The 27,522-nt window shown below is 50.2% G+C and overlaps 2 protein-coding genes across 2 annotated transcripts; both read right to left on the reverse strand.

Annotated features, from left to right (window-relative positions):
* Window positions 1–372: 372 nt before the first annotated feature.
* Window positions 373–3,880, reverse strand: LOC116938279 (uncharacterized). The gene is made up of 3 exons (XM_076057793.1): window positions 3,875–3,880; window positions 1,094–3,716; window positions 373–1,053 (listed from the first exon to the last, which is right to left on the reverse strand). The coding sequence occupies exons 1-2, from the start codon at window positions 3,878–3,880 to the stop codon at window positions 2,196–2,198; spliced, it is 1,527 nt and encodes a 508-aa protein (XP_075913908.1). The 3' UTR covers window positions 373–1,053; window positions 1,094–2,195.
* On the reverse strand, window positions 373–27,252 carry LOC116938278 (dynein light chain 1, cytoplasmic). Its single transcript, XM_032945376.2, has 3 exons — window positions 27,092–27,252; window positions 7,238–7,389; window positions 373–4,754 (listed from the first exon to the last, which is right to left on the reverse strand). Exons 2-3 carry the CDS (start codon window positions 7,367–7,369, stop codon window positions 4,617–4,619), a joined length of 270 nt encoding a protein of 89 aa, XP_032801267.1. The 5' UTR covers window positions 7,370–7,389; window positions 27,092–27,252; the 3' UTR covers window positions 373–4,616.
* Window positions 27,253–27,522: the final 270 nt, after the last annotated feature.

Raw genomic sequence — 27,522 nt, forward strand, 5'->3', positions numbered from 1 at the left:
GAGAAGGTGGGTGGCCAGCACCACGCCCGACCGCCTTTGTCTCCCTAATGACGATGTTTACACACCGCACCAGGTACTCATTTGAGGCTGAGTCGACCTAGGGGAGGCCCGGGACCGGTTCAGATAATCGTCACTGGTGTTGGCCGTGAGCGGGAATCGAACCCGGATCGCCAGGTTCATAGCGCAGCGTTAACCGCTACACTATCGCTCCCCACACGTATGTACACACACACACGTACACACGTACGTACGCACGCACAAACACACGCACACGTATGTACACACGCACACGTATGTACACACGCACGTACACACACACGTATGTACACACACACGTACACACACACGTACACACACACAGGTACACTCGTGCGCGATTTCATTCCTCGTTTTATTTCGATAAGCGGCGAGACTCAACCCAGGCCGAGCGGTGGACACGAGAGAGAGAGGGAGAGAGAGAGAGGGAGGGGAGAACAGAGAGAGAGAGACACACACACACACAGAGAAAAATACCAAAATATGGATTCAATTTCAGTTTGTTTAAATCCTTACGAGTAGAAAGTACACAAAAATAAATAGAGGTGGGTTGGACGAGGGGGGGGAGGGGGTGATGCTCGCCGCACCGCGCGATCGACGTTCACGCGGAAAACAAATCGAAATTTCCTTCACGAACTTAAAAAAAAACGCACAGAGAGAGAGAGATAGAGATCATTATAACTCGCTGTTAAACACAACAACAACTCCACCCTGACCCTCATCCTCCTCCTCCTCCTCACCACGGTGATAATTAACCGTCGTCAACACGAAAGTTGTAAACAATAACAACGCAGCCGCCGCCACCGCCGCCGTCGCCGCGTTCGAAAAATCGCGACACAAAAGAAACTCGCCAACCAGCCAGCCAGCCATTGGCGTGACGTGCGTACACACGCGCGCAGGTAAGTACGCGCGCAGGTAAGTACGCGCGCAGGTAAGTACGCGCGCAGGTAAGTGCGCGCTATTGGCGTGCCTACGTACGTACGCACGCAGGTACGTGCATGCGTGCTATTGGCGTGCCTACGTACGCACGCACGCAGGTACGCGCCTGTGTACGCACGTACGTACCTGCGTACACACGCACGCAGGCACGTGCGTGTGTACGTACGTACCTACCTGCGTACACACGTACCTGCGTACACACGTACCTGCGTACACACGCACGCAGGTACGTGCCTGTGTACGTACGTACCTGCGTACACACGTACCTGCGTACACACGCACGCAGGCACGTGCGTGTGTACGTACGTACGTACCTGCGTACACACGTACCTGCGTACACACGCACGCAGGTACGTGCGTGTGTACGTACGTACGTACCTGCGTACACACGTACCTGCGTACACACGCACGCAGGTACGTGCGTGTGTACGTACGTACGTACCTGCGTACACACGTGTGTGTGTACGCGCTGTTGGCGTGCGGGAGCGCTGTTGGCGACGTGCGACGGACACCACGGGAGACGGAGCGGTCCCCCGTTTCGTCGTCGCCACATGAGAACGGAGTGGCGGGCGGGCGGAGGGGCGGCAGCGAGAAATGAACAAAAACTTCTCACGAAATTATAAACGGACGGTGATGGTGGTGGTGGGAGAGGTGGGTGGGGGGAGTGGGGAGAGAGTGGGGGGTGGGGAGAGAGTGGGGAGAGATGGGAGAGAGTGGGGAGAGATGGGAGAGAGTGGGGAGTGGGGAGAGAGAAGGGAGAGAGTGGGGAGAGGGGAGAGAGTGGGGGGGAGAGTGGGGGGGAGAGTGGGGAGAGAGTGGGGGGTGGGGAGAGAGTGGGGAGAGAGAAGGGAGAGAGTGGGGAGAGGGGAGAGAGTGGGGGGAGAGTGGGGAGAGGGTGGGGAGAGAGTGGGGGATGGGGAGAGAGTGGGGAGAGAGTGGGAGGAGAGATGGGCAGAGTGTTCGAGGGGGGTGGGGAGATGGGGGAGTGATGGGGTAGAGATGAGCGGTGTGGAGGGAGGGAGAGAGATGGGAGAGTGGGGGGAAGAGAGTGGGGGGGGAGAGTCTGGAGTGGGGAAGATGGGGGGGGGGGGTGGGGGCGAGGATAAAGTGGGGGGAGAGAGTGGGGGGGGGGGGGAGAGTGGGGGGGGGGAGACAGTGGGGGGAGAGAGTGGGGGGGGAGGCACACACAAGGCAACGGATGGCCGAGCGAGCGTCGGTGGCTATCGTAACGGCGCGGAAGTCACCACCACCACCACGGCCACCACCACCACAGCCACCACCACCACGGCCACCACCACGGTCACCACCACCACCACCACGGCCACCACCACAGCCACAGCCACGGCCACCACCACCACAGCCACCACCACCACCACGGCCACCACCACCACCACGGCCACCACCACCACGGCCACCACCACCACGGCCACCACCACCACCACCACGGCCACCACCACCACCACCACGGCCACCACCACCACCACCACGGCCACCACCACCACCACCACGGCCACCACCACCACGGCCACCACCACCACGGCCACCACCACCACGGCCACCACCACCACGGCCACCACCAACACGGCCACCACCACCACCACGGCCACCACCACGGTCACCACCACCCCAGCCACAGCCACGGCCACCACCACCACAGCCACGGCCACCACCACCACAGCCACCACCACCACAGCCACCACCACCACCACCACGGCCACCACCACCACAGCCACCACCACCACCACCACCACGGCCACCACCACCACCACGGCCACCACCACCACCACGGCCACCACCACCACGGCCACCACCACCACCACGGCCACCACCACCACCACCACCACGGCCACCACCACGGCCACCACCACCACCACCACCACGGCCACCACCACCACGGTGAAGACGACGTTCACGCAAACGGCAAAAAAAAAGACGAAGAGTAGGAGCGCTACTCGCGCTGCTGCTGCGCTGTGGAATGCATGGTCAGGGGTGAGGTCAGGGGTCAGGTCAGGGGTCAGGGGTGAGGTGAGGGGTGAGGCGAGGGGGGTGGTGAGGGCAGGCACACGGCCGGTCAACCCCGGCGCTACTGGATCCCCACCACCTGCTGGGGGGGGCCTTTCGCATGTACACACGTGTGTACGTGTAAATACACGTGTGAGTGTGCGTGTGTACACACACACACACGCGTAAATACACGTGTGTGTGCGTGTGTGTACACACACACGTGTGTACTTGTGTAAATACACACACACACACACGTGTGTACGTGTAAATACACGTGTGTGTGTGCGTGTATATACACACACACACACGTGTGCGTGCGTACGTACACACACGTGTGTGTGTGTGTGTGTACGCCGCTGTGGTTTCAATGCCCAAAAAAAAAAGAGTTGCTTGGATTTGTGGGCAGATGCGGAGAGGCGGGCGGGCGAGATGGTGGGCGGGCGGGCGAGATGGTGGGCGGGCGGGCGAGATGGTGGGCGGGCGGGCGAGATGGTGGGCGGGCGGGCGAGATGGTGGGCGGGCGGGGGAGATGGTGGGCGGGCGGGCGAGATGGTGGGCGGGCGGGGGAGATGGTGGGCGGGCGGGGGAGATGGTGGGCGGGCGGGGGAGATGGTGGGCGGGCGGGGGAGATGGTGGGCGGGCGGGGGAGATGGTGGGCGGGCGGGCGAGATGGTGGGCGGGCGGGCGAGATGGTGGGCGGGCGGGCGAGATGGTGGGCGGGCGGGCGAGAATTCTGTCTACTCCCCACCGTACAATCATAACCACCACCCACCACTACCTACCCACTAACCCACCCACCAACCCCTCGCAAAACCAAACACAACCTGGGCCACTCTGTGGGTGGACGGAGAGGAGAGATGGTGGGTGAGGTGAGGTGGTTTTTCACCGTACATACAATCATGACCTCCACCGCAACACCCCCCCCACTAACCCACCCACCTCCTCCCCCCCCCCTCTATCCCAAGTGTGAGCGTCAAGTGGTGGGGGGGAGGAAGGCTGTGTGGCTTAGCGAAGGGGGGCCAGGGGGGGGTAGGGGGGAGCTGGGGGCAGAGCAGGGGTGGGAGAGAGGGGGCAGGGGGGGGGAGAGGGTGGGAGAGAGGGGGGGAGAGAGGGTGGGAGAGAGAGGGGGGGGGAGAGGGTGGGACAGGGTGGGGGAGAGAGAGGGTGGGAGAGAGAGTGGGAGAGAGAGTGGGAGAGAGGGTGGGAGAGAAGGTGGGAGAGAGGGTGGGAGAGAGGGTGGGAGAGAAGAGAGGGGGAGAGAGGGTGGGAGAGAGGGGGGAGAGAGGGGGGGACAGGGTGGGGGAGACAGAGGGTGGGAGGGAGGGGGAGGTGGGAGGGAGAGAGGGTGGGAGAGAGAGAGAGGGTGGGAGAGAGAGAGGTGGGAGAGAGAGGGGTGGGAGAGAGGGTGGGAGAAGAGAGGGGAGAGAGAGGGTGGGAGAGAGGGTGGGAGAGAGAGGGTGGGAGGGGAGAGAGGTGGGAGAGAGAGGGTGGGGGAGAGAGGTGGGAGCGAGAGAGGTGGGAGCGAGAGGGAGAGAGGGTGGGAGAGAGAGGTGGGAGAGGTGGGAGAGAGAGGGGGGCAGGAGAGAGAGGGGGGGGGTGCAGGCGGCGGGGCAGGCGGGGGGGGGAGGGGCGGCAGCTCATCCGGACTTGAAGAGCAAGATGGCGACCTGGCCCAGGTAGAAGTAAATGAAGTGCTTGGTCTCGTGGGTCACGTAGCTGCCAAAGTTACGTCCCACAATGCAGTGCCAGGTGGGGTTGTACTTCTTGTCGAATTCCTGCGCCTCGCACAGAGGGAGAGAGACACACGGACGGACACACGGACGGACACACGGACGGACACACGGACGGGGATTGGCGTCGTGAGACAGACCGCAAAGAGCGAGGGAGCGAGCGAAGAAGCACAGCTCCCACAGGAGCGAGAGTGAGCGTGCGAGTGTGTGAGGGAGCGAGAGTGAGCGGGAGTGTGAGCGAGCGTGTGAGGGAGCGAGTGAGCAAGCGAGAGAGTGAGTGAGCGTGTGAGGGAGCGAGAGTGAGCGGGAGTGTGAGCGAGCGTGAGGGAGCGAGTGAGCGAGTGAGCGAGCGAGCGAGCGAGCGAGCGAGCGAGTGAGCGTGTGAGGGAGCGGGAGTGTGAGCGAGCGTGTGAGGGAGAGAGTGAGCGAGCGAGAGAGTGAGTGAGAGAGTGAGCGAGAGAGAGAGTGAGCGTGTGAGGGAGCGAGGGTGAGCGGGAGTGTGAGCGAGCGTGTGAGGGAGCGAGTGAGCCAGCGAGAGAGTGAGTGAGCGTGTGAGGGAGCGAGAGTGAGCGGGAGTGTGAGCGAGCGTGTGAGGGAGTGAGAGAGTGAGCGAGAGAGTGTGCGAGTGTGTGAGGGAGCGAGAGTGAGCGGGAGTGTGAGCGAGCGTGTGAGGGAGCGAGTGAGCGAGCGAGAGAGTGAGTGAGCGTGTGAGGGAGCGAGAGTGAGCGGGAGTGTGAGCGAGCGTGAGGGAGCGAGTGAGCGAGCGAGAGAGTGAGCGAGAGAGTGAGCGAGCGAGAGAGCGAGCGAGAGAGTGAGCGAGCGAGAGAGTGAGCGTGTGAGGGAGCGAGAGTGAGCGGGAGTGTGAGCGAGCGTGTGAGGGAGAGAGTGAGCGAGCGAGAGAGTGAGTGAGAGAGTGAGCGAGAGAGAGAGCGAGCGTGTGAGGGAGCGAGAGTGAGCGGGAGTGTGAGCGAGCGAGAGGGTGAGTGAGAGAGTGAGCGGGAGTGTGAGCGAGCGTGTGAGGGAGCGAGTGAGCGAGCGAGCGTGTGAGGGAGCGAGTGAGCGAGCGAGTGAGCGAGCGGGGGAGCAAAAGAGCATGTGAGGGAGCGAGCGTGAGAGAGCGAGCGAGTGTGAGGCAGCGAGAGAGTGAGCGAGAGAGTGAGCGAGCGTGAGGGCGAGTGTGTGAGGGAGCGAGAGTGAGTGAGAGAGTGAGCGAGAGAGCGTGCGAGTGTGTGAGGGAGCGAGAGTGAGCGGGAGTGTGAGCGAGCGTGTGAGGGAGCGAGTGAGCGAGCGAGCGAGTGAGTGAGCGTGTGAGGGAGCGAGAGTGAGCGGGAGTGTGAGCGAGCGTGAGGGAGCGAGTGAGCGAGCGAGTGAGTGAGAGAGTGAGTGAGCGTGTGAGGGAGCGAGAGTGAGCGGGAGTGTGAGCGAGCGTGTGAGGGAGAGAGTGAGCGAGCGAGCGAGTGAGTGAGCGGGAGTGTGAGCGAGCGTGTGAGGGAGCGAGTGAGCGAGCGAGCGAGCGAGAGTGAGCGAGAGAGAGAGTGAGCGTGTGAGGGAGCGAGAGTGAGCGGGAGTGTGAGCGAGCGTGTGAGGAAGAGAGTGAGCGAGCGAGAGAGTGAGTGAGAGAGTGAGCGGGAGTGAGCGAGCGTGTGAGGGAGCGAGTGAGCGTGTGAGGGAGCGAGTGAGCGAGCGAGCGTGTGAGGGAGCGAGCGAGCGAGCGAGTGAGAGAGTGAGCGAGCGAGAGAGTGAGTGAGAGAGTGAGCGGGAGTGCGAGCAAGCGTGTGAGGGAGCGAGTGAGCGAGCGAGCGTGTGAGGGAGCGAGTGAGCGTGTGAGGGAGCGAGTGAGCGAGCGAGCGTGAGTGAGAGAGTGAGCGAGCGGGGGAGCAAAAGAGCATGTGAGGGAGCGAGCGAGTGTGAGGCAGCGAGAGAGTGAGCGAGAGAGTGAGCGAGAGAGCGAGCGTGAGAGCGAGCGTGTGAGGGAGCGAGCGTGAGAGCGAGCGTGTGAGGGAGCGAGCGTGAGAGCGAGCGAGCGTGAGGGTGAGAGCGAGCGTGTGTGGGAGCGTGAGAGTGAGCGAGCGTGTGAGCGAGCGTGTGAGCGTGCGTGAGAGCGAGCGTGAGAGGGAGCATGAGAGAGAGCGAACGAGCGTGCGAGTGTGTAAGGAGCGAGCGTGTGAGCGAGCGTGTGAGCGAGCGTGTGAGCGAGCGTGTGAGCGAGCGTGTGAGCGAGCGTGAGGGAGCGAGCGTGAGGGAGCGAGCGTGTGTGTAAGGAGCGAGCGTGTGTGTAAGGAGCGAGCGTGTGAGCGTGTGAGGGAACGAGCGTGCGAGCGAGCGTGTAAGGAGCGAGCGAGCGTGAGAGCGAGCGAGCGTGAGAGCGTGTGAGGGAGCGTGCGTGCGAGTGTGTGTGTAAGGAGCGAGCGTGTGAGCGAGCGAGCGTGTGAGTGTGTGTGTAAGGAGCGAGCGTGCGAGCGAGCGTGTAAGGAGCGTGCGTGCGAGTGTGTGTGTAAGGAGCGAGCGAGCGTGCGTGCGAGCGGCACCTTCTTGATGTAGGCAGCAATGTCCTTCTCGATGTTGTACTTCTCGAGGGCTTGCGTGGCGCAGTCCACCGCGTCCTGTTGCATCTCCTCCGACATGTCGGCATTCTTGATCACCGCCTTGCGTTCCGACATCTTGCTGGGGACCCCCGGGGCTGCGCACAATCCACCCCCCCCCCCCCCCACGGACACGTTCAAAACAACGAGCGGTCGCATTTTTAAAACAAAAAAAATTTAAAATAAAAAAGGCGAGACTGCATTATTATTATCATTTTTTATTATTTACCAAGATGACAAGGAGGTTTCCCCCCCTTTTCCGTTTCTGACAACAAACAGCCGCGTTAAGATGTCAACGAGCAGCCCACGGTAATGCGAAGGGAGGAAGAAAAAAACGCGCCCGATAATGCAGAGTTTAAAAAAAAAAAAACCTTGGATCGCGAGCAACTTTGGCCTGCGCGAGTGTTACAATAAATATTAATTATTGATTTAAAGCTTTCGTGACTGCAATGATTCATCTTCTTTGGTTCTTTCGGTAAAGTCACCACCACGTAGAATGAGAATAAAATAATAAATTGATAAAATAAAATAACACAATAATATTCTCACGACGTTTCGGCCACAACACAAGCGGCCTTCATCATCACCTGATGAAGGCCGCTTGTGTTGTGGCCGAAACGTCGTGAGAATATTCACCTGATGAAGGCCGCTTTGTGTTGTGGCCGAAACGTCGTGAGAATATTATTGCGTTATTTTATTTTATCAATTTATTATTTTATTCTCATTCTACGTGGTGACTTTACCGAAAGAACCAAAGAAGATTAATTATTGACTAACGAGCGAGTGTGGGTGTGGGTGGGTGGGTGGGTCTAGCGTGGGTCTAGCAGCACGTGCAGCGGCACGCGTGCACGCTTTGTACTGCAGATCGTTCACGTGATCACGCAACGACTGGACGCACGGGCGCGCTTTGGATTGCAAAAACAAACAAACAAACAAAAACACAAAACACGTTTTACCGGGGGAGCGAATCATGCTTCGCAAGCGCCTATGGTTCTTTTTTCCCCGTCCACCGTCGCTGAAACCGACTGGGGTTCCACGCGCCAGAGGACGGCTTTCTTTTGAGCCGCGTCTCAAAAAACGGCGTTCGACCGGAGGACGCCGAAAAGGCAACAACAACAACAACAAAAAAAAGTGGAGGTTTCCCCCCCCCCCCCCCCGCGACGGAAAATTGTTTTGCTAGATTAAAGGGGGCTGTTAAACTCGCCCGTAATAATAAAAAAAAGGAGGTGTGGATTTCGATTTAAAGCTTTCGTCACTGCATGGGATTCATCTTCTCGTAGAATGGAAACGAAGTAATTGGAAATAAAACATGAGAAAATTTAAAATTTACAATTCTCACGACGTTTCGCTCCACAACACGAGTGGCCTTCAGTTCTGTTGCCTCACCTGAAGAAGGCTACCTGGGGACGTTGTTTGCCGAAACGGCGCGATAATTTTATTTTAAATCACGTTTTATTTTTTTAATTAAATTTTGATTTTAAAAGCTTTCGTGACTGCAGTAATTCATATTCTTAGTTATTTCGGTAAAGGCACCACGTTGAAGGGAAACAATAAAATAATAATAAAAATATATAAAACAATAAAAACCATTCTCACGACGTTTCGACCATAACACAAACGGTCGTCATCAGGTGTGACCGTTTGCATAAATTTACATAGAAATTTATTTTATTACATAGAAATTTATGCAAACCCGACACACCTGATTTTTGTTTATTTGTATTACTTTGTTTCCATTCTACGTGGTGGTGACTTTACCGGAAGAACCAAGGTGTGAATTTATTTAAAAAAAAATAAAAAAACTCATCTTAAGGCTGTTAAACTGTAATCCAGAAAAGACGTACGGATTTTTTTTTTAAACTTGGCCATCACAAATGCTAGCTCATGTCACCACCACCACCACCACGTGGAAAGTTCTAGCAGTCGCCAAATACTCCATGTACATCGAACATCCCCTCCTCGCACCGTACGGAGCCGACCGTGCTAAAATCGGAGGCGCGATCAAAATGCACAGAGGGCGCACAGAGGACCCACACTAAAACTAAACCTTTTTATTTTGACCGAGTAAGGACCCACAGAGGTGCTGTTGAGCTCCCTGTTCAGACCGAGCGACCTGCCCATCGCAGGTAATGATGGTGGCCGATATCATCATCATCGTCGTCATCGTCGTCATCACCGCGTGGACATTTACACCAGCCACTCATCACTGCTTGCCACGAGCTGTATTTGTACCAGATGTAAGGGCCATCCCAGAGCTCCTGTTGAGCTCCCTGTTCAGACCGAGCGACCTGCCCATCGCAGGTAATGATAGTGCCTGATATCATCATCATCACCGCGTGGACATTTACACCAGCCACTCATCACTGCTTGCCACGAGCTGTATTTGTACCAGATGTAAGGGCCATCCCAGAGCTCCTGTTGAGCTCCCTGTTCAGACCGAGCGACCTGCCCATCGCAGGTAATGATAGTGGCTGATATCATCATCATCGTCGTCATCACCGCGTGGACATTTACACCAGCCATTCATCACTGCTCGCCACGAGCTGTATTTGTACCAGATGTAAGGGCCATCCCCAGAGCTCCTGTTGAGCTCCCTGTTCAGACCGAGCGACCTGCCCATCGCAGGTAATGATAGCGGCTTCATCCAAGCGGCCGATATCATCGTCACCATCGTCATCATCATCAGTCCCGTGGGAACTTATAGCAGCAGCCACATACTCTCAAACCACAGGAGGGCCACAGAGAGTCAGGTGGCCGATAGCCAGAGAGACCCACACTCATCGAGATGCCATATTAAAACTAATCCACACACCGAAGACGGCTTTTCTTTAGAGCCTGGTCTCACTTGGTTTCCCGGACCAGACGACGCCAAAAAAGGCGTCGCACAGCTCAAAGGCAACGCCACTATCAAAGTAATGAGGGCTCGGGGCAAGCGTCTACAACATCATTGGACCTCCTTTGCCAGTACCAAAATATAATGATAGTAACATTTATACATTTACGCGATCAAACTCCCCCACCACCACAAAAAAAAGCTCTATTATTGATGACATTGATCACAAAAGCCTACTACGTCTTAAGACTAAAACTTTCATTTCAGCAGGCAAGGCTAATCGAGCTATGTGGCACATTCAAATTTTTACCTCTCGATTATACGCTCTGGGGGGGGGGGGTGGTGGTGGTGGGTGGGTGTAAGGTTCAAAGTTACAAAACCACATTAGCAATGAAAAAATAAACCGTGGCTGCTGGTGCACGCGTCCGACACGAACAACGACGACAACAACGGATACCCTCCTCCTCCTCCGCCGCCTTCGGGGGGGTTAAAAACCTTCGAGAGGAACATTTACTGCGATGGTGGCGGTGGTAGTAGGGGGGGTTTGGGATGGGTGGGCAAAAACAAAACAACAAAAAACACACGAGGCCCGTTCCGAAACGTTGGCGGCGCTGCCACGGTCAGACGATGGCCCACCACCACTTCCTGTCGCCCGGCAAGATCGTGGGAGGGAGGGGGAGGAGGGCATTGCCAGGCCAACGCGTCAACAGCCGCGGCAGAGCGGAGGGGACGGGGTGACGAACGCGCGCGCGTAGTCATGGAGCAGGGTCGCGAAGGACGCTGCTGCTGCTGGGCAGCCGGGAGGCAGTCGCCCTCCAACGACGGAGGGCGGAGGGCGGAGGAGCGACGCTCACAACGACGGGCGGAGCTCCGGGCGGCTAAAGCGCAGCGAGAGTTGCACCGCCTGCATCCACCCCCGCCCTCGACCGCGCCCATCTACCAGATGGTCATCTCAGTCGGTCAAACCCTATGGGCACCTGCTGGGTCTGTCCCCGTGACCTCCTCATGCACCTAGCCTGGCACAGAAGTTAGCCCATGGCACCTGCTGGGTCTGTCCCGCGACCTCCTCCTCCTCCTCATGACCCACAGACTCGCCACACAGAGACCCACAGACTCGCCACACAGAGACCCACAGACTCGCCACACAGAGACCCACAGACTCGCCACACAGAGACCCACAGACTCACCACACAGAGACCCACAGACTCGCCACACAGAGACCCACAGACTCGCCGCACAGACACCCACAGACTCGCCACACAGAGACCCACAGACTCGCCACACAAAGACCCACAGACTCACTCACACAGAGACCCACAGACTCACCCGCACAGAGACCCACAGTAACCACGGTAGTAGCTAGAGTGACTAAGAGGCGACTGACTGTCATTGATTGAGGGTGAGCCAGCCAGTCAAGTTCACGACAACGGTAACCACGGCGGTAGTAGCTATAATAGTGTGACGAGGAGGCGAGTGACTGAGTCAAGATCACGGCAACGGTAACCATGGCGGTAGTAGCTATAATAGTGTGACGAGGAGGCGAGTGACTGAGTGAGTCAAGATCACGGCAACGGTAACCATGGCGGTAGTAGCTATAATAGTGTGACGAGGAGGCGAGTGACTGAGTCAAGATCACGGCAACGGTAACCATGGCGGTAGTAGCTATAATAGTGTGACGAGGAGGCGAGTGACTGAGTGAGTCAAGATCACGGCAACGGTAACCATGGCGGTAGTAGCTATAATAGTGTGACGAGGAGGCGAGTGACTGAGTGAGTCAAGTTCACGGCAACGGTAACCACGGCGGTAGTAGCTATAATAGTGTGACGAGGAGGCGAGTGACTGAGTCAAGATCACGGCAACGGTAACCATGGCGGTAGTAGCTATAATAGTGTGACGAGGAGGCGAGTGACTGAGTGAGTCAAGATCACGGCAACGGTAACCATGGCGGTAGTAGCTATAATAGTGTGACGAGGAGGCGAGTGACTGAGCGAGCCAGTCAAGATCACGGCAACGGTAACCATGGCGGTAGTAGCTATAATAGTGTGACGAGGAGGCGAGTGACTGAGTGAGTCAAGTTCACGGCAACGGTAACCACGGCGGTAGTAGCTATAATAGTGTGACGAGGAGGCGAGTGACTGAGTGAGTCAAGTTCACGGCAACGGTAATCATGGCGGTAGTAGCTATAATAGTGTGACGAGGAGGCGAGTGACTGAGCCAGCCAGTCAAGTTCACGACAACGGTAACCATGGCGGTAGTAGCTATAATAGTGTGACGAGGAGGCGAGTGACTGAGTCAAGTTCACGGCAACGGTAACCATGGCGGTAGTAGCTATAATAGTGTGACGAGGAGGCGAGTGACTGAGCTAGCCAGTCAAGATCACGGCAACGGTAACCATGGCGGTAGTAGCTATAATAGTGTGACGAGGAGGCGAGTGACTGAGTCAGCCAGCCAGTCAAGTTCACAACAACGGTAACCACGGCGGTAGTAGCTATAATAGTGTGACGAGGAGGAGGAGGCGAGTGACCGAGCCAGCCAGTCAAGATCACGACAACGGTAACCATGGCGGTAGTAGCTATAATAGTGTGACGAGGAGGAGGCGAGTGACTGAGCCAGCCAGTCAAGATCACGGCAACGGTAACCACGGCGGTAGTAGCTATAATAGTGTGACGAGGAGGCGAGTGACTGAGTGAGTCAAGATCACGGCAACGGTAACCACGGCGGTAGTAGCTATAATAGTGTGACGAGGAGGAGGAGGGCGAGTGACTGAGCGAGCCAGTCAAGATCACGGCAACGGTAACCATGGCGGTAGTAGCTATAATAGTGTGACGAGGAGGAGGAGGGCGAGTGACTGAGCGAGCCAGTCAAGATCACGGCAACGGTAACCACGGCGGTAGTAGCTATAATAGTGTGACGAGGAGGAGGCGAGTGACCGAGCGAGCCAGCCAGTCAAGATCACGACAACGGTAACCACGGCGAACCTGTCAACTCCTTACTAGTGCCACTAAACCTTATTACGGACAAATTCGGACCTTGTTGGTCACCGCCCCTGCCCCCCCCAACCCAGCGCGTTCATCCTACAAAGAAAGTCCCATCAATCACAAGGGAGATGGCACAAAGACACAAAGACACGCACAAAAAGAGACTTCTCATCGCCCGTGTTGAAACAGCCGCAACGCCGTATTGGATACGAAAACCCGACATCCCCTGTACAAGAATCACGGGCAAACCGTGCGGGTCGACACGCCATGCCACAAGCAGCGTCCGTAGCTCAAGGCCATTTCGATTTGAAGCTTTCGTGACTGCGGGGAGGGGGGGATTCATATTCTTGGTTCTTTCGGTAAAGTCGCCACCACGTAGAAAAACAAAAAAAATAAAAAAAATATTATGATTTAAAGCTTTCGTGACTGCAGTAATTCATATTCTTAGTTTTTTTGGTAAAGTCACGTTGAAGGGAAACAACAAAATAAAAAAAAACTAAGAATATGTATTCTTAGTTCTTTCGGTAAAGTCACGTTGAAGGGAAACAATAAAATAATAAAATCTATATATAAAACAATAAAAATTCTCACGACGTTTCGACCATAACTCAAAGATCACGGCAACGGTAACCATGGCGGTAGTAGCTATAATAGTGTGACGAGGAGGGGGAGGGCGAGTGACTGAGCCAGCCAGTCAAGTTCACGGCAACGGTAACCATGGCGGCAGTAGCTATAATAGTGTGACGAGGAGGAGTAGGTGAGTGACTGAGCGAGCCAGCCAGTCAAGATCACGACAACGGTAACCATGACGAACCTGTCAACTCCTTACTAGTGCCACTAAACCTTATTACGGACAAATTCGGACCTTGTTGGTCCCCCCCCCAACCCAGCGCGTTCATCCTACAAAGAAAGTCCCATCAATCACAAGGGAGATGCACAAAGACACAAAGACACACACAAAAACAGACTTCTCATCGCCCGTGTTGATCATCTGATGATGACCGTTTGAGTTATGGTCGAAACGTCGTGAGAATTTTTTATTGTTTTATATATATTTTGTTATTTTGTTGTTTCTCTTCAACGTGACTTTACCGAAAAAACTAAGAATATGAATTACTGCAGTCACGAAAGCTTTAAATCAAAATTTTATTTTTATTGTTTTATATATATTTTATTATTTTGTTGTTTCCCTTCAACGTGGTGACTTTACCGAAAGAACTAAGAATATGAATTACTGCAGTCACGAAAGCTTTAAATCAAAACAAATTTACGGTTTTATATTTTTTAAACAATTTTTTATTTGTTTCACGTTTTTTTATTATTATTATTTCATTGCTTCCCTTCCACGTGACTTTACTACCGAAAGCAACAAGCCACGTTTCGCGGCGGTTGCGATAAAAGATTCCAAACCCCGGCTACGTAACATTCCACCACACCCTGTAGGTGTCGCACAAGATTCCTTACATTATACGGAGATCAACAATTTCACGCTGCACTACAAGGGGGCGGCGCGCTGCATATCGTTTGGGCCTTTCGGCAAAGCCACGCAAGATGGGGGTTTCAAAAGAAAACAGCGAAATTAAATCACGACGTTGCGGGAGCGACGCGAGAGTCCATCGTCACGTAGCAAAGCAGCGATCTGCCTTCGGCAGCAAGTCCATGCTTTCCTACCCGATGGTGGGACGCTTGGGTCGCGCCCGAAACGTCGCCATTCATTTCATTTTATACCTACCTACCGTGAGACCTTGCCTAAAAAAAAAACACCTTCAAAGAGCATGGATCTCCCCTGCGAAGTCACGAAAGCCTCAAATCAAAAGATTTAAATAACAAAAGCTACGTTTCCATCGCAAACACAAGCGGCGGTGCCCTCCGCTTGTGTTGTGCAACGATCGAACGCGGCACGTTTTGTGATGTTCTTTGAACCAATCTTACGTGACTTTACCCAAAGATCCAAAGAATACGAATCCCTGCAGTCACGAAAGCTTTAAATCACGATTTACTTACAGGGGGGTGCGTCAAAGAAAAAAAATGTCAGCGCTTCCGAGAATATATGCTACATCAGCACAAGAAGCGTGGCTATGGGCTCTGGGAGAAACCACCGCCAGAGAAGATTCCGGGCACGTGCGTGATGATGCTACAGTACAACACTACTACTACAGTACTACACTACTACAGTACTACACTACTACATTACTACAGCACTATACTACTACAGTACTACACCACTACTACACTACTACTACCACACTGGACACGACACTACTATAGTACTACCACCACACTGGACACTACACTACTATAGTACTACCACCACACTGGACACTACACTACTACTATAGTACTACTACCACCACACTGCATACCTACAAGTTGGATTGCTCTACTACCACACACTCACCCATCAGCTCCATCGCTTCTATAGCCCGTGCCACCCACTCACCCATCAGCTCCATCTCTTCTCTAGCCCGTGCCACCCACCCACTCACCCATCAGCTCGATCTATTCTCTAGCCCGTGCCACTCACCCACCAGCTCCATCTCTTCTCTAGCCCGTGCCACCCACCCACCCATCAGCTCCATCTTCTCTAGCCCGTCCCACTCACCCACCCACTCATCAGCTCCATCTCTTCTCTAGCCTGTGCCACTCACCCACCCATCAGCTCCATCTCTTCTCTAGCCCGTGCCACTCACCCACCCACTCACCCATCAGCTCCATCTCTTCTCTAGCCCGTGCCACTCACCCACCCATCAGCTCCATCTCTTCTCTAGCCCGTGCCACCCACCCACTCACCCATCAGCCCCATCTCTTCTCTAGCCCGTGCCACCCACCCACTCACTCATCAGCTCGATCTATTCTCTAGCCCGTGCCACTCACCCACCCACTCACCCATCAGCCCCATCTCTTCTCTAGCCCGTGCCACCCACCCACCCATCAGCTCCATCTTCTCTAGCCCGTGCCACCCACCCACCAGCTCCATCTTCTCTAGCCCGTGCCACTCACCCACCCACTCATCAGCTCCATCTCTTCTCTAGCCCGTGCCACTCACCCACCCATCAGCTCCATCTCTTCTCTAGCCCGTGCCACTCACCCACCCACTCACCCATCAGCTCCATCTCTTCTCTAGCCCGTGCCACTCACCCACCCATCAGCTCCATCTCTTCTCTAGCCCGTGCCACTCACCCACCCACTCACCCATCAGCTCCATCTCTTCTCTAGCCCGTGCCACTCACCCACCCACCCATCAGCGCCATCTCTTCGCTAGCCCGTGCCACCCACCCACCCAACAGCTCCATCTATTCTCTAGCCCGTCCCACTCACCCATCAGCTCCATCTCTTCTCTAGCCTGTGCCACCCACCCAACAGCTCCATCTCCTCTCTAGCCTGTGCCTGCCACTCACCCACCCACTCACCCATCAGCTCCATCTCTTCTCTAGCCTGTGCCACTCACCCACCAATCAGCTCCATCTCTTCTCTAGCCTGTGCCACTCACCCACCCATCAGCTCCATCTCTTCTCTAGCCTGTGCCTGCCACTTACCCACCCATCAACTCCATCTCTTTTCTAGCCTGTGCCACACAGTCACCCATCAACTCCATCTGTTCTCTTGCCCGTGCCACTCACCCACCCATCAGCTCCATCTCTTCTCTAGCCCGTGCCTGCCACCCACCCACTCACCCAACAGCCCCATCTCTTCTCCAGCCTGTGCCACCCACCCACTCACCCAACAGCTCCATCTCTTCTCTAGCCCGTGCCACCCACTCACCCATCATCTCCATCTCTTCTCTAGCCTGTGCCACACAGTCACCCATCAACTCCATCTGTTCTCTTGCCCGTGCCGCGTCCGTTTAGCCCCTTCTATCTGGCCAAACAAAAGCCGCTTGGGCATGCGGTGGCCAGGCATGCGGGCTACATGACCCAGCCCTTGGCTGCTGGAGGAGCTCACCAATGGGACTTTGTATATATACGGTATATATGTATATACAGTATACACACACACACACGCACTTCGGCACGGAGAATTCCACAGTGCGTTCAGTTTTATGTGACCTAGCCACGTCTGTGGGGCATTGCGCTGCTAGTCTTGAGGGGCACTGCACCGCTAGTCGGTGGGAAATTGCTAGTCTGTGGTGAAATGTTAGCCAATGGTCTATTGGAATGCCAGTCTATGGTGCAATGTCAGTCTATGGTGCAATGTTAGTCTATGGTGCAATGTCAGTCTATGGTGGAATGTCAGTCTATGGTGCCAAGTCTATGGTGCAATGTTAGTCTATAGTGCAATGTTAGTCTATGGGCAATGTCAGTCTATGATGCAATGTTAGTCTATGATGCAATGTTAGTCTATGGTGCCAAGTCTATGGTGCAATGTTAGTCTATGGTGCAATGTCAGTCTATGGTGCAATGTTAGTCTATGATGCAATGTCAGTCTATGATGCAATGTTAGTCTATGATGCAATGTCAGTCTATGGTGCAATGTTAGTCTATGGTGCAATGTCAGTCTATTGTGCAATGTTAGTCTATAGTGCAATGTTAGTCTATGGGCAATGTTAGTCTATAGTGCAATGTTAGTCTATAGTGCAATGTTAGTCTATAGTGCAATGTTAGTCTATAGTGCAATGTCAGTCTATGGGCAATGTTAGTCTATGGGCAATGCCACTCTATGGGCAATGTTAGTCTATGGTGCTATGTTAGTCTATGGTGCAATGTCAGTCTATGGTGCAATGTTAGTCTATAGTGCAATGTTAGTCTATGGTGCAATGTCAGTCTATGGTGCAATGTCAGTCTATGGTGCAATGTCAGTCTATGGTGCAATGTCAGTCTATGGTGCAATGTTAGTCTATGGTGCAATGTTAGTCTATGGTGCAATGTTAGTCTATGGTGCAATGTTAGTCTATGGGCAATGTTAGTCTATGGTGCAATGTTAGTCTATAGTGCAATGTTAGTCTATAGTGCAATGTTAGTCTATGGTGCAATGTTAGTCTATGGTGCAATGTCAGTCTATGGGTAATGTCAGTCTATGGTGCAATGTTAGTCAATAGTGCAATGTCAGTCTATGGTGCAATGTTAGTCTATGGTGCAATGTTAGTCTATGGGCAATGTCAGTCTATGGTGCAATGTTAGTCTATGGTGCAATGTCAGTCTATGGTGCAATGTTAGTCAATAGTGCAATGTCAGTCTATGGTGCAATGTTAGTCTATGGTGCAATGTTAGTCTATGGTGCAATGTTAGTCTATGGGCAATGTCAGTCTATGGTGCAATGTTAGTCTATGGTGCAATGTCAGTCTATGGTGCAATGTTAGTCTATGGTGCAATGTTAGTCTATGGGCAATGTCAGTCTATGGTGCAATGTTAGTCTAGTGCAATGTCAGTCTATGGGCAATGTTAGTCTATGGGCAATGTTAGTCTATAGTGCAATGTCAGTCTATGGGCAATGTTAGTCTATGGGCAATGTTAGTCTATGGGCAATATTAGTCTATGGTGCAATGTTAGTCTATGGTGCAATGTCAGTCTATGGTGCAATGTTAGTCTATGGTGCAATGTTAGTCTATGGTGCAATGTCAGTCTATGGTGCAATGTTAGTCTATGGTGCAATGTCAGTCTATGGTGCAATGTTAGTCTATGGTGCAATATTAGTCTATGGTGCAATGTCAGTCTATGGTGCAATGTTAGTCTATGGTGCAATGTCAGTCTATGGTGCAATGTTAGTCTATGGTGCAATGTTAGTCTATGGTGCAATGTTAGTCTATGGTGCAATGTTAGTCTATGGTGCAATGTTAGTCTATGGGCAATGTTAGTCTATGGTGCAATGTTAGTCTATGGTGCAATGTTAGTCTATGGGCAATGTCAGTCTATGGTGCAATGTTAGTCTATGGTGCAATGTCAGTCTATGGTGCAATGTTAGTTTATGGGCAATGTCAGTCTATGGTGCAATGTTAGTCTAGTGCAATGTCAGTCTATGGGCAATGTTAGTCTATGGGCAATGTTAGTCTATGGGCAATGTTAGTCTATGGGCAATATTAGTCTATGGTGCAATGTTAGTCTATGGTGCAATGTTAGTCTATGGTGCAATGTTAGTCTATAGTGCAATGTCAGTCCATGGGCAATGTTAGTCTATGTGCAATGTTAGTCTATAGTGCAATGTCAGTCTATGGTGCAATGTTAGTCTATGGTGCAATGTCAGTCTATGGTGCAATGTCAGTCTATGGGCAATGTTAGTCTATGGTGCAATGTTAGTCTATGGTGCAATGTTAGTCTATGGTGCAATGTCAGTCTATAGTGCAATGTCAGTCCATGGGCAATGTTAGTCTATGGTGCAATGTTAGTCTATAGTGCAATGTTAGTCTATAGTGCAATGTTAGTCTATAGTGCAATGTTAGTCTATAGTGCAATGTTAGTCTATGGTGCAATGTTAGTCTATGGTGCAATGTTAGTCTATGTGCAATGTTAGTCTATAGTGCAATGTTAGTCTATAGTGCAATGTTAGTCTATAGTGCAATGTCAGTCTATAGTGCAATGTCAGTCTATAGTGCAATGTAAGTCTATGGTGCAATGTTAGTCTATGGGCAATGTTAGTCTATGGGCAATGTCAGTCTATGGTGCAATGTTAGTCTATAGTGCAATGTTAGTCTATGGGCAATGTTAGTCTATGGTACAATGTCGGTCTATGGTGCAATGTTAGTCTATGGGCAATGTCAGTCTATGGTGCAATGTCAGTCTATAGTGCAATGTTAGTCTATGGGCAATGTCAGTCTATAGTGCAATGTTAGTCTATGGTACAATGTCAGTCTATGGGCAATGTTAGTCTATGGGCAATGTTAGTCTATGGTGCAATGTCAGTCTATGGTGTAATGTTAGTCTATGGGCAATGTCAGTCTATGTTGCCAAGTCAGTCTATGGTGGAATGTTAGTCTATGATGCAATGTCAGTCTATAGTGCAATGTCAGTCTATGGGCAATGTTAGTCTATGGGCAATGTCAGTCTATGGTGCAATGTTAGTCTATGGGCAATGTTAGTCTATGGGGCAATGTTAGTCTATGGTGCAATGTCAGTCTATGGGCAATGTTAGTCTATGGGCAATGTTAGTCTATAGTGCAATGTCAGTCTGTGGTGTAATGTCAGTCTATAGTGCAATGTTAGTCTATGGGCAATGTTAGTCTATAGTGCAATGTCAGTCTGTGGTGTAATGTAAGTCTATGGGCAATGTCAGTCTATGGTGCAATGTTAGTCTATGGGCAATGTTAGTCTATGGTACAATGTCAGTCCATGGTGCATGTCAGTCGACGGGTCAGAGTAAATCACTGCATGGCTGCCCTAGTTCAACGGAGGGAACGGCAAAAAAACCTCCCCTCTAATGTTTAGGACACCTCTAACATTGCCCATCGACTAATATTGCCCATAGGACTAGCGGGCATTGGGCTATGATAAGCCTAACATTGCCCAGACTAACATTGCCCATACACCGAATAGGCAGACCACAGACCAGCATTGCCCATAGACTTCAGACTAACATTGCCCATAGACTAACATTGCCCATAGGGCTAGCTAGCATTGCTCATAAGGCGATAGCCAAACATTGCCATAGGACTAACATTGCTACAAAAGCTATATACTATTATTGCCCATAGGACTCGCTGGCATTGCACGTAACTCTAAAGCCTATAACATTGCCCATAGACTCACATTACTTGTGGACTTCACACTAACATTGCCCAGAGACCGTATGCTCAGACCATAGACCAGCATTGCCCATTGACTAACATTGCCCATAGACTTCAGACTAACATTGCCCATAGACTTCAGACTAACATTGCCCATAGACTTCAGACTAACATTGACCATAGACTTCAGACTAACATTGCCCATAGACTTCAGACTAACATTGCCCATAGACTTCAGACTAACATTGCCAATAGACTTCAGACTAACATTGCCAATAGACTTCAGACTAACATTGCCCATAGACTTCAGACTAACATTGCCCATAGACTTCAGACTAACATTGCCCATAGACTTCAGACTAACATTGCCCATAGACTTCAGACTAACATTGCCCATAGACTTCAGACTAACATTGCCCATAGACTTCAGACTAACATTGCCCATAGACTTCAGACTAACATTGCCCATAGACTTCAGACTAACATTGCCCGTAGACTTCAGACTAACATTGCCCGTAGACTTCAGACTAACATTGCCCGTAGACTTCAGACTAACATTGCCCGTAGACTTCAGACTAACATTGCCCGTAGACTTCAGACTAACATTGCCCATAGACTTCAGACTAACATTGCCCGTAGACTTCAGACTAACATTGCCCATAGACTTCAGACTAACATTGCCCATAGACTTCAGACTAACATTGCCCATAGACTTCAGACTAACATTGCCCATAGACTTCAGACTAACATTGCCCATAGACTTCAGACTAACAGTGCCCATAGACTTCAGACTAACATTGCCCATAGACTTCAGACTAACATTGCCCATAGACTTCAGACTAACATTGCCCATAGACTTCAGACTAACATTGCCCATAGACTTCAGACTAACATTGCCCATAGACTTCAGACTAACATTGCCCATAGACTTCAGACTAACATTGCCCGTAGACTTCAGACTAACATTGCCCGTAGACTTCAGACTAACATTGCCCGTAGACTTCAGACTAACATTGCCCGTAGACTTCAGACTAACATTGCCCGTAGACTTCAGACTAACATTGCCAATAGACTTCAGACTAACATTGCCCATAGACTTCAGACTAACATTGCCCGTAGACTTCAGACTAACATTGCCCATAGACTTCAGACTAACATTGCCCATAGACTTCAGACTAACATTGCCCATAGACTTCAGACCAACATTGCCCGTAGACTTCAGACTAACATTGCCCATAGACTTCAGACTAACATTGCCCGTAGACTTCAGACTAACATTGCCCGTAGACTTCAGACTAACATTGCCCGTAGACTTCAGACTAACATTGCCCGTAGACTTCAGACTAACATTGCCCGTAGACTTCAGACTAACATTGCCCATAGACTTCAGACTAACATTGCCTATAGACTTCAGACTAACATTGCCCATAGACTTCAGACTAACACTGCCCATAGTCTTCAGACTAACATTGCCCATAGACTTCAGACTAACATTGCCCGTAGACTTCAGACTAACATTGCCCATAGACTAACATTGCCCATTGACTAACATTGCTCAGACTTCAGACTAACAGTGCCCATAGACTTCAGATTAACATTGCCCATAGACTAACAATGCTCATAGACTTCAGACTAACATTGCCCATAGACTTCAGACTAACATTGCCCATAGACTAACATTGCCCATAGACTTCAGACTAACATTGCCCATAGACTTCAGACTAACATTGCCCATAGACTAACAATGCTCATAGACTTCAGACTAACATTGCCCATAGACTAACATTGCCCATAGACTTCAGACTAACATTGCTCATAGACTTCAGACTAACATTGCTCATAGATGTCAGACTAACATTACTCATAGACTTCAGACTAACATTGCCCATAGACTAACATTGCCCATAGACTTCAGACTAACATTGCCCATAGACAAACATTGCCCATAGACTTCAGACTAACATTGCCCATAGACTAACAATGCTCATAGACTTCAGACTAACATTGCCCATAGACTAACATTGCTCATAGACGTCAGACTAACATAGCCCATAGACTAACATTGCTCATAGATCTTCTTTGGTTCTTTCGGTAATGTCACGTAGAATGAGGATAAAATAGTAAAATAACACAATAAAATGCTGACGACGTTTTGGCCACAACGCAAGCGGCCTTCTTCAGGTGAAAGGAACAGACCTGTCGGGACGACAGAGCTTCAATGAACGCTGTTAAGATTCGTAGCGACTTTTAAGCTGATTAACATTGTGTTATTTTATTAATTTATTATTTTATTCTCATTCTACGTGACTTTACCGAAAGAACCAAAGAAGATGAATCCTTGCAGTCACGAAAGCTTTAAATCGAAATTGCTCATAGACTTCAGACTAACATTGCCCATAGACTAACATTGCTCATAGACTACAGACTAACATTGCCCATTGATTAACATTGCTCATAGACTTCAGACTAACAATGCCCATTGATTAACATTGCTCATAGACTTCAGACTAACATTGCCCAGACTAACATTGCTCATTGACTTCAGACTAACATTGCCCATTGATTAACATTGCTCATAGACTTCAGACTAACATTGCCCATAGACTAACATTGCTCATAGACTTCAGATTAACCTTGCCCATTGATTAACATTGCTCATAGACTACAGATTAACCTTGCCCAGACTAATATTGCTCATTGACTTCAGACTAACATTGCCCATTGATTAACATTGCTCATAGACTTCAGACTAACATTGCCCATAGACTAACATTGCTCATAGACTTCAGATTAACCTTGCCCATAGACTAACATTGCTCATAGACTTCAGACTAACATTGCCCATTGATTAACATTGCTCATAGACTTCAGACTAACATTGCCCATTGATTAACATTGCTCATAGACTTCAGACTAACATTGCCCATTGATTAACATTGCTCATAGACTTCAGACTAACAATGCCCATTGATTAACATTGCTCATAGACTTCAGACTAACATTGCCCATAGACTAACAGTGCTCATAGACTTCAGACTAACATTGCCCATTGATTAACATTGCTCATAGACTTCAGACTAACAATGCCCTTTGATTAACATTGCTCATAGACTTCAGACTAACATTGCCCATAGACTAACATTGCTCATAGACTACAGATTAACCTTGCCCATTGATTAACATTGCTCATAGACTTCAGACTAACATTGCCCATTGATTAACATTGCTCATAGACTTCAGACTAACATTGCCCATTGATTAACATTGCTCATAGACTTCAGACTAACATTGCCCATAGACTAACATTGCCCATAGACTTCAGACTAACATTGCCCATAGACAAACATTGCCCATAGACTTCAGACTAACATTGCCCATAGACTAACAATGCTCATAGACTTCAGACTAACATTGCCCATAGACTAACATTGCTCATAGACGTCAGACTAACATAGCCCATAGACTAACATTGCTCATAGATCTTCTTTGGTTCTTTCGGTAATGTCACGTAGAATGAGGATAAAATAGTAAAATAACACAATAAAATGCTGACGACGTTTTGGCCACAACGCAAGCGGCCTTCTTCAGGTGAAAGGAACAGACCTGTCGGGACGACAGAGCTTCAATGAACGCTGTTAAGATTCGTAGCGACTTTTAAGCTGATTAACATTGTGTTATTTTATTAATTTATTATTTTATTCTCATTCTACGTGACTTTACCGAAAGAACCAAAGAAGATGAATCCTTGCAGTCACGAAAGCTTTAAATCGAAATTGCTCATAGACTTCAGACTAACATTGCCCATAGACTAACATTGCTCATAGACTACAGACTAACATTGCCCATTGATTAACATTGCTCATAGACTTCAGACTAACAATGCCCATTGATTAACATTGCTCATAGACTTCAGACTAACATTGCCCAGACTAACATTGCTCATTGACTTCAGACTAACATTGCCCATTGATTAACATTGCTCATAGACTTCAGACTAACATTGCCCATAGACTAACATTGCTCATAGACTTCAGATTAACCTTGCCCATTGATTAACATTGCTCATAGACTACAGATTAACCTTGCCCAGACTAATATTGCTCATTGACTTCAGACTAACATTGCCCATTGATTAACATTGCTCATAGACTTCAGACTAACATTGCCCATAGACTAACATTGCTCATAGACTTCAGATTAACCTTGCCCATAGACTAACATTGCTCATAGACTTCAGACTAACATTGCCCATTGATTAACATTGCTCATAGACTTCAGACTAACATTGCCCATTGATTAACATTGCTCATAGACTTCAGACTAACATTGCCCATTGATTAACATTGCTCATAGACTTCAGACTAACAATGCCCATTGATTAACATTGCTCATAGACTTCAGACTAACATTGCCCATAGACTAACAGTGCTCATAGACTTCAGACTAACATTGCCCATTGATTAACATTGCTCATAGACTTCAGACTAACAATGCCCTTTGATTAACATTGCTCATAGACTTCAGACTAACATTGCCCATAGACTAACATTGCTCATAGACTACAGATTAACCTTGCCCATTGATTAACATTGCTCATAGACTTCAGACTAACATTGCCCATTGATTAACATTGCTCATAGACTTCAGACTAACATTGCCCATTGATTAACATTGCTCATAGACTTCAGACTAACATTGCCCATACATTAACATTGCTCATAGACTTCAGACTAACATTGCCCATTGATTAACATTGCTCATAGACTTCAGACTAACATTGCCCATTGATTAACATTGCTCATAGACTTCAGACTAACATTGCCCATTGATTAACATTGCTCATAGACTTCAGACTAACATTGCCCATAGACTAACATTGCCCATAGACTAACATTGCCCATAGACTAACATTGCCCATAGACTAACATTGCCCATAGACTAACATTGCTCATAGACTTCAGACTAACATTGCCCATAGACTAACATTGCCCATAGACTAACATTGCCCATAGATCTTCTTTGGTTCTTTCGGTAAAGTCACGTAGAATGAGAATAAAATAAATAATAAAATAACACGATAAAATGCTCACGACGTTTCGGCCACAACGCAAGCGGCCTTCTTCAGGTGAAAGGAACAGACCTGTCGGGACGACAGAGCTTCAATGAACGCTGTTAAGATTCGTAGCGACTTTTAAGCTGATTAACATTGTGTTATTTTATAAATTTATTATTTTATTCTCATTCTACGTGACTTTACCGAAAGAACCAAAGAAGATGAATCCTTGCAGTCACGAAAGCTTTAAATCGAAATTGCTCATAGACTTCAGACTAACATTGCCCATAGACTTCAGACTAACATTGCCCATAGACTTCAGATCAACATTGCCCATAGACTAACATTGCTCATAGACTACAGATTAACAATGCCCATTAATTAACATTGCTCATAGACTTCAGACTAACATTGCCCATTGATTAACATTGCTCAGACTTCAGACTAACATTGCCCATAGACTAGCATTGCTCATAGACTTCAGACTAACATTGCCCATTGATTAACATTGCTCATAGACTACAGATTAACCTTGACCATAGACTAACATTGCCCATAGACTAACATTGCTCATAGACTACAGACTAACATTGCCCATAGAGTAACATTGCTCATAGACTATAGACTAACATTGCCCATTGATTAACATTGCTCATAGACTTCAGACTAACATTGCCCATACATTAACATTGCTCAGACTTCAGACTAACATTGCCCATACATTAGCATTGCTCATAGACTTCAGACTAACATTGCCCATAGACTAACATTGCTCATAAACTTCAGACTAACATTGCCCATTGATTAACATTGCTCATAGACTTCAGACTAACATTGCCCATTGATTAACATTGCTCATAGACTTCAGACTAACATTGCCCATAGACTAACATTGCTCATAGACTTCAAACTAACATTGCCCATTGATTAACATTGCTCATAGACTTCAGACTAACATTGCCCATACATTAACATTGTCACCGTATACGCAGACCATAGACCAGAATTGTCGCCTCTGCACATTCGTCACGTTAGCATCCCAGCAATATCCATCAGTGCAACAACAACAACAGCAACAACAAAATCACAACCGCGGGAGGTAAATTTTCAAATAAAAATTTGACACAACCGCCAAGCGCAAATTCCCCTCAAAATTAACTTTCGTTATTACTGCTCAAAATAATAATAATAACAACGCGTAACAAATCAAACCCCCACCACCGCCCCCCACCACCACTCCTCTAGGCCCCCCACAAATAAAATAAAATACTCGTGGTTTCACCTGTTTATTAATCTGCGACTTTGGATCCACGGAGATCGCGGGAAAAAAAATAATTTCTTTCCCACCCAGCCGGCGCTTCTTTCTGCTTCTGCTGCTTCTGGCGGGAGCGGAGGCGGCAACGAAAAAGAAATCTGCGAAGTGCGGCCGGTGGTGGTGGTGGTGGTAAAGAGGGAGGGAGGGGGGGGCGTGTATCAATGCGCGCGGCACGTGACGTCACGTCCCCCCCCAAACCGCCACACTACCGCCGCCGTCGCCGATTGGCCCGAGCAATCACCGCGGCGTGCTCCGATTGGGCGGCAAAGGGGGCGCGCGGCGGCGGCGCTGCGGCATTTCCAGGGTCGTGCGCCAGCGTCGTGTTGCCGACCAGGGTGCATCGCGCGAGGGGTTTTGCGTGTGTGCGCGCGCGGAGGGGGCGGGGCGGGGGCGGTGTT

Source organism: Petromyzon marinus, chromosome 84 (genome assembly GCF_048934315.1).
Source record: "Petromyzon marinus isolate PM22_M1 ecotype Great Lakes invasive population chromosome 84, UKy_Petmar_22M1.pri1.0, whole genome shotgun sequence".
NCBI lineage: Eukaryota > Metazoa > Chordata > Hyperoartia > Petromyzontiformes > Petromyzontidae > Petromyzon > Petromyzon marinus.

What these genes read in the sequence shown, in the direction of transcription:
- LOC116938278 (XM_032945376.2), bottom strand. Translation starts at nt 7,369, where the DNA reads ATGTCGGAACGCAAGGCGGTGATCAAGAATGCCGACATGTCGGAGGAG. An exon ending in TTGCTGCCTACATCAAGAAG is followed by an intron (nt 4,755 to 7,237) that starts GTGCCGCTCGCA and finishes TGCGAGGCGCAG; the next exon opens with GAATTCGACAAGAAGTACAA.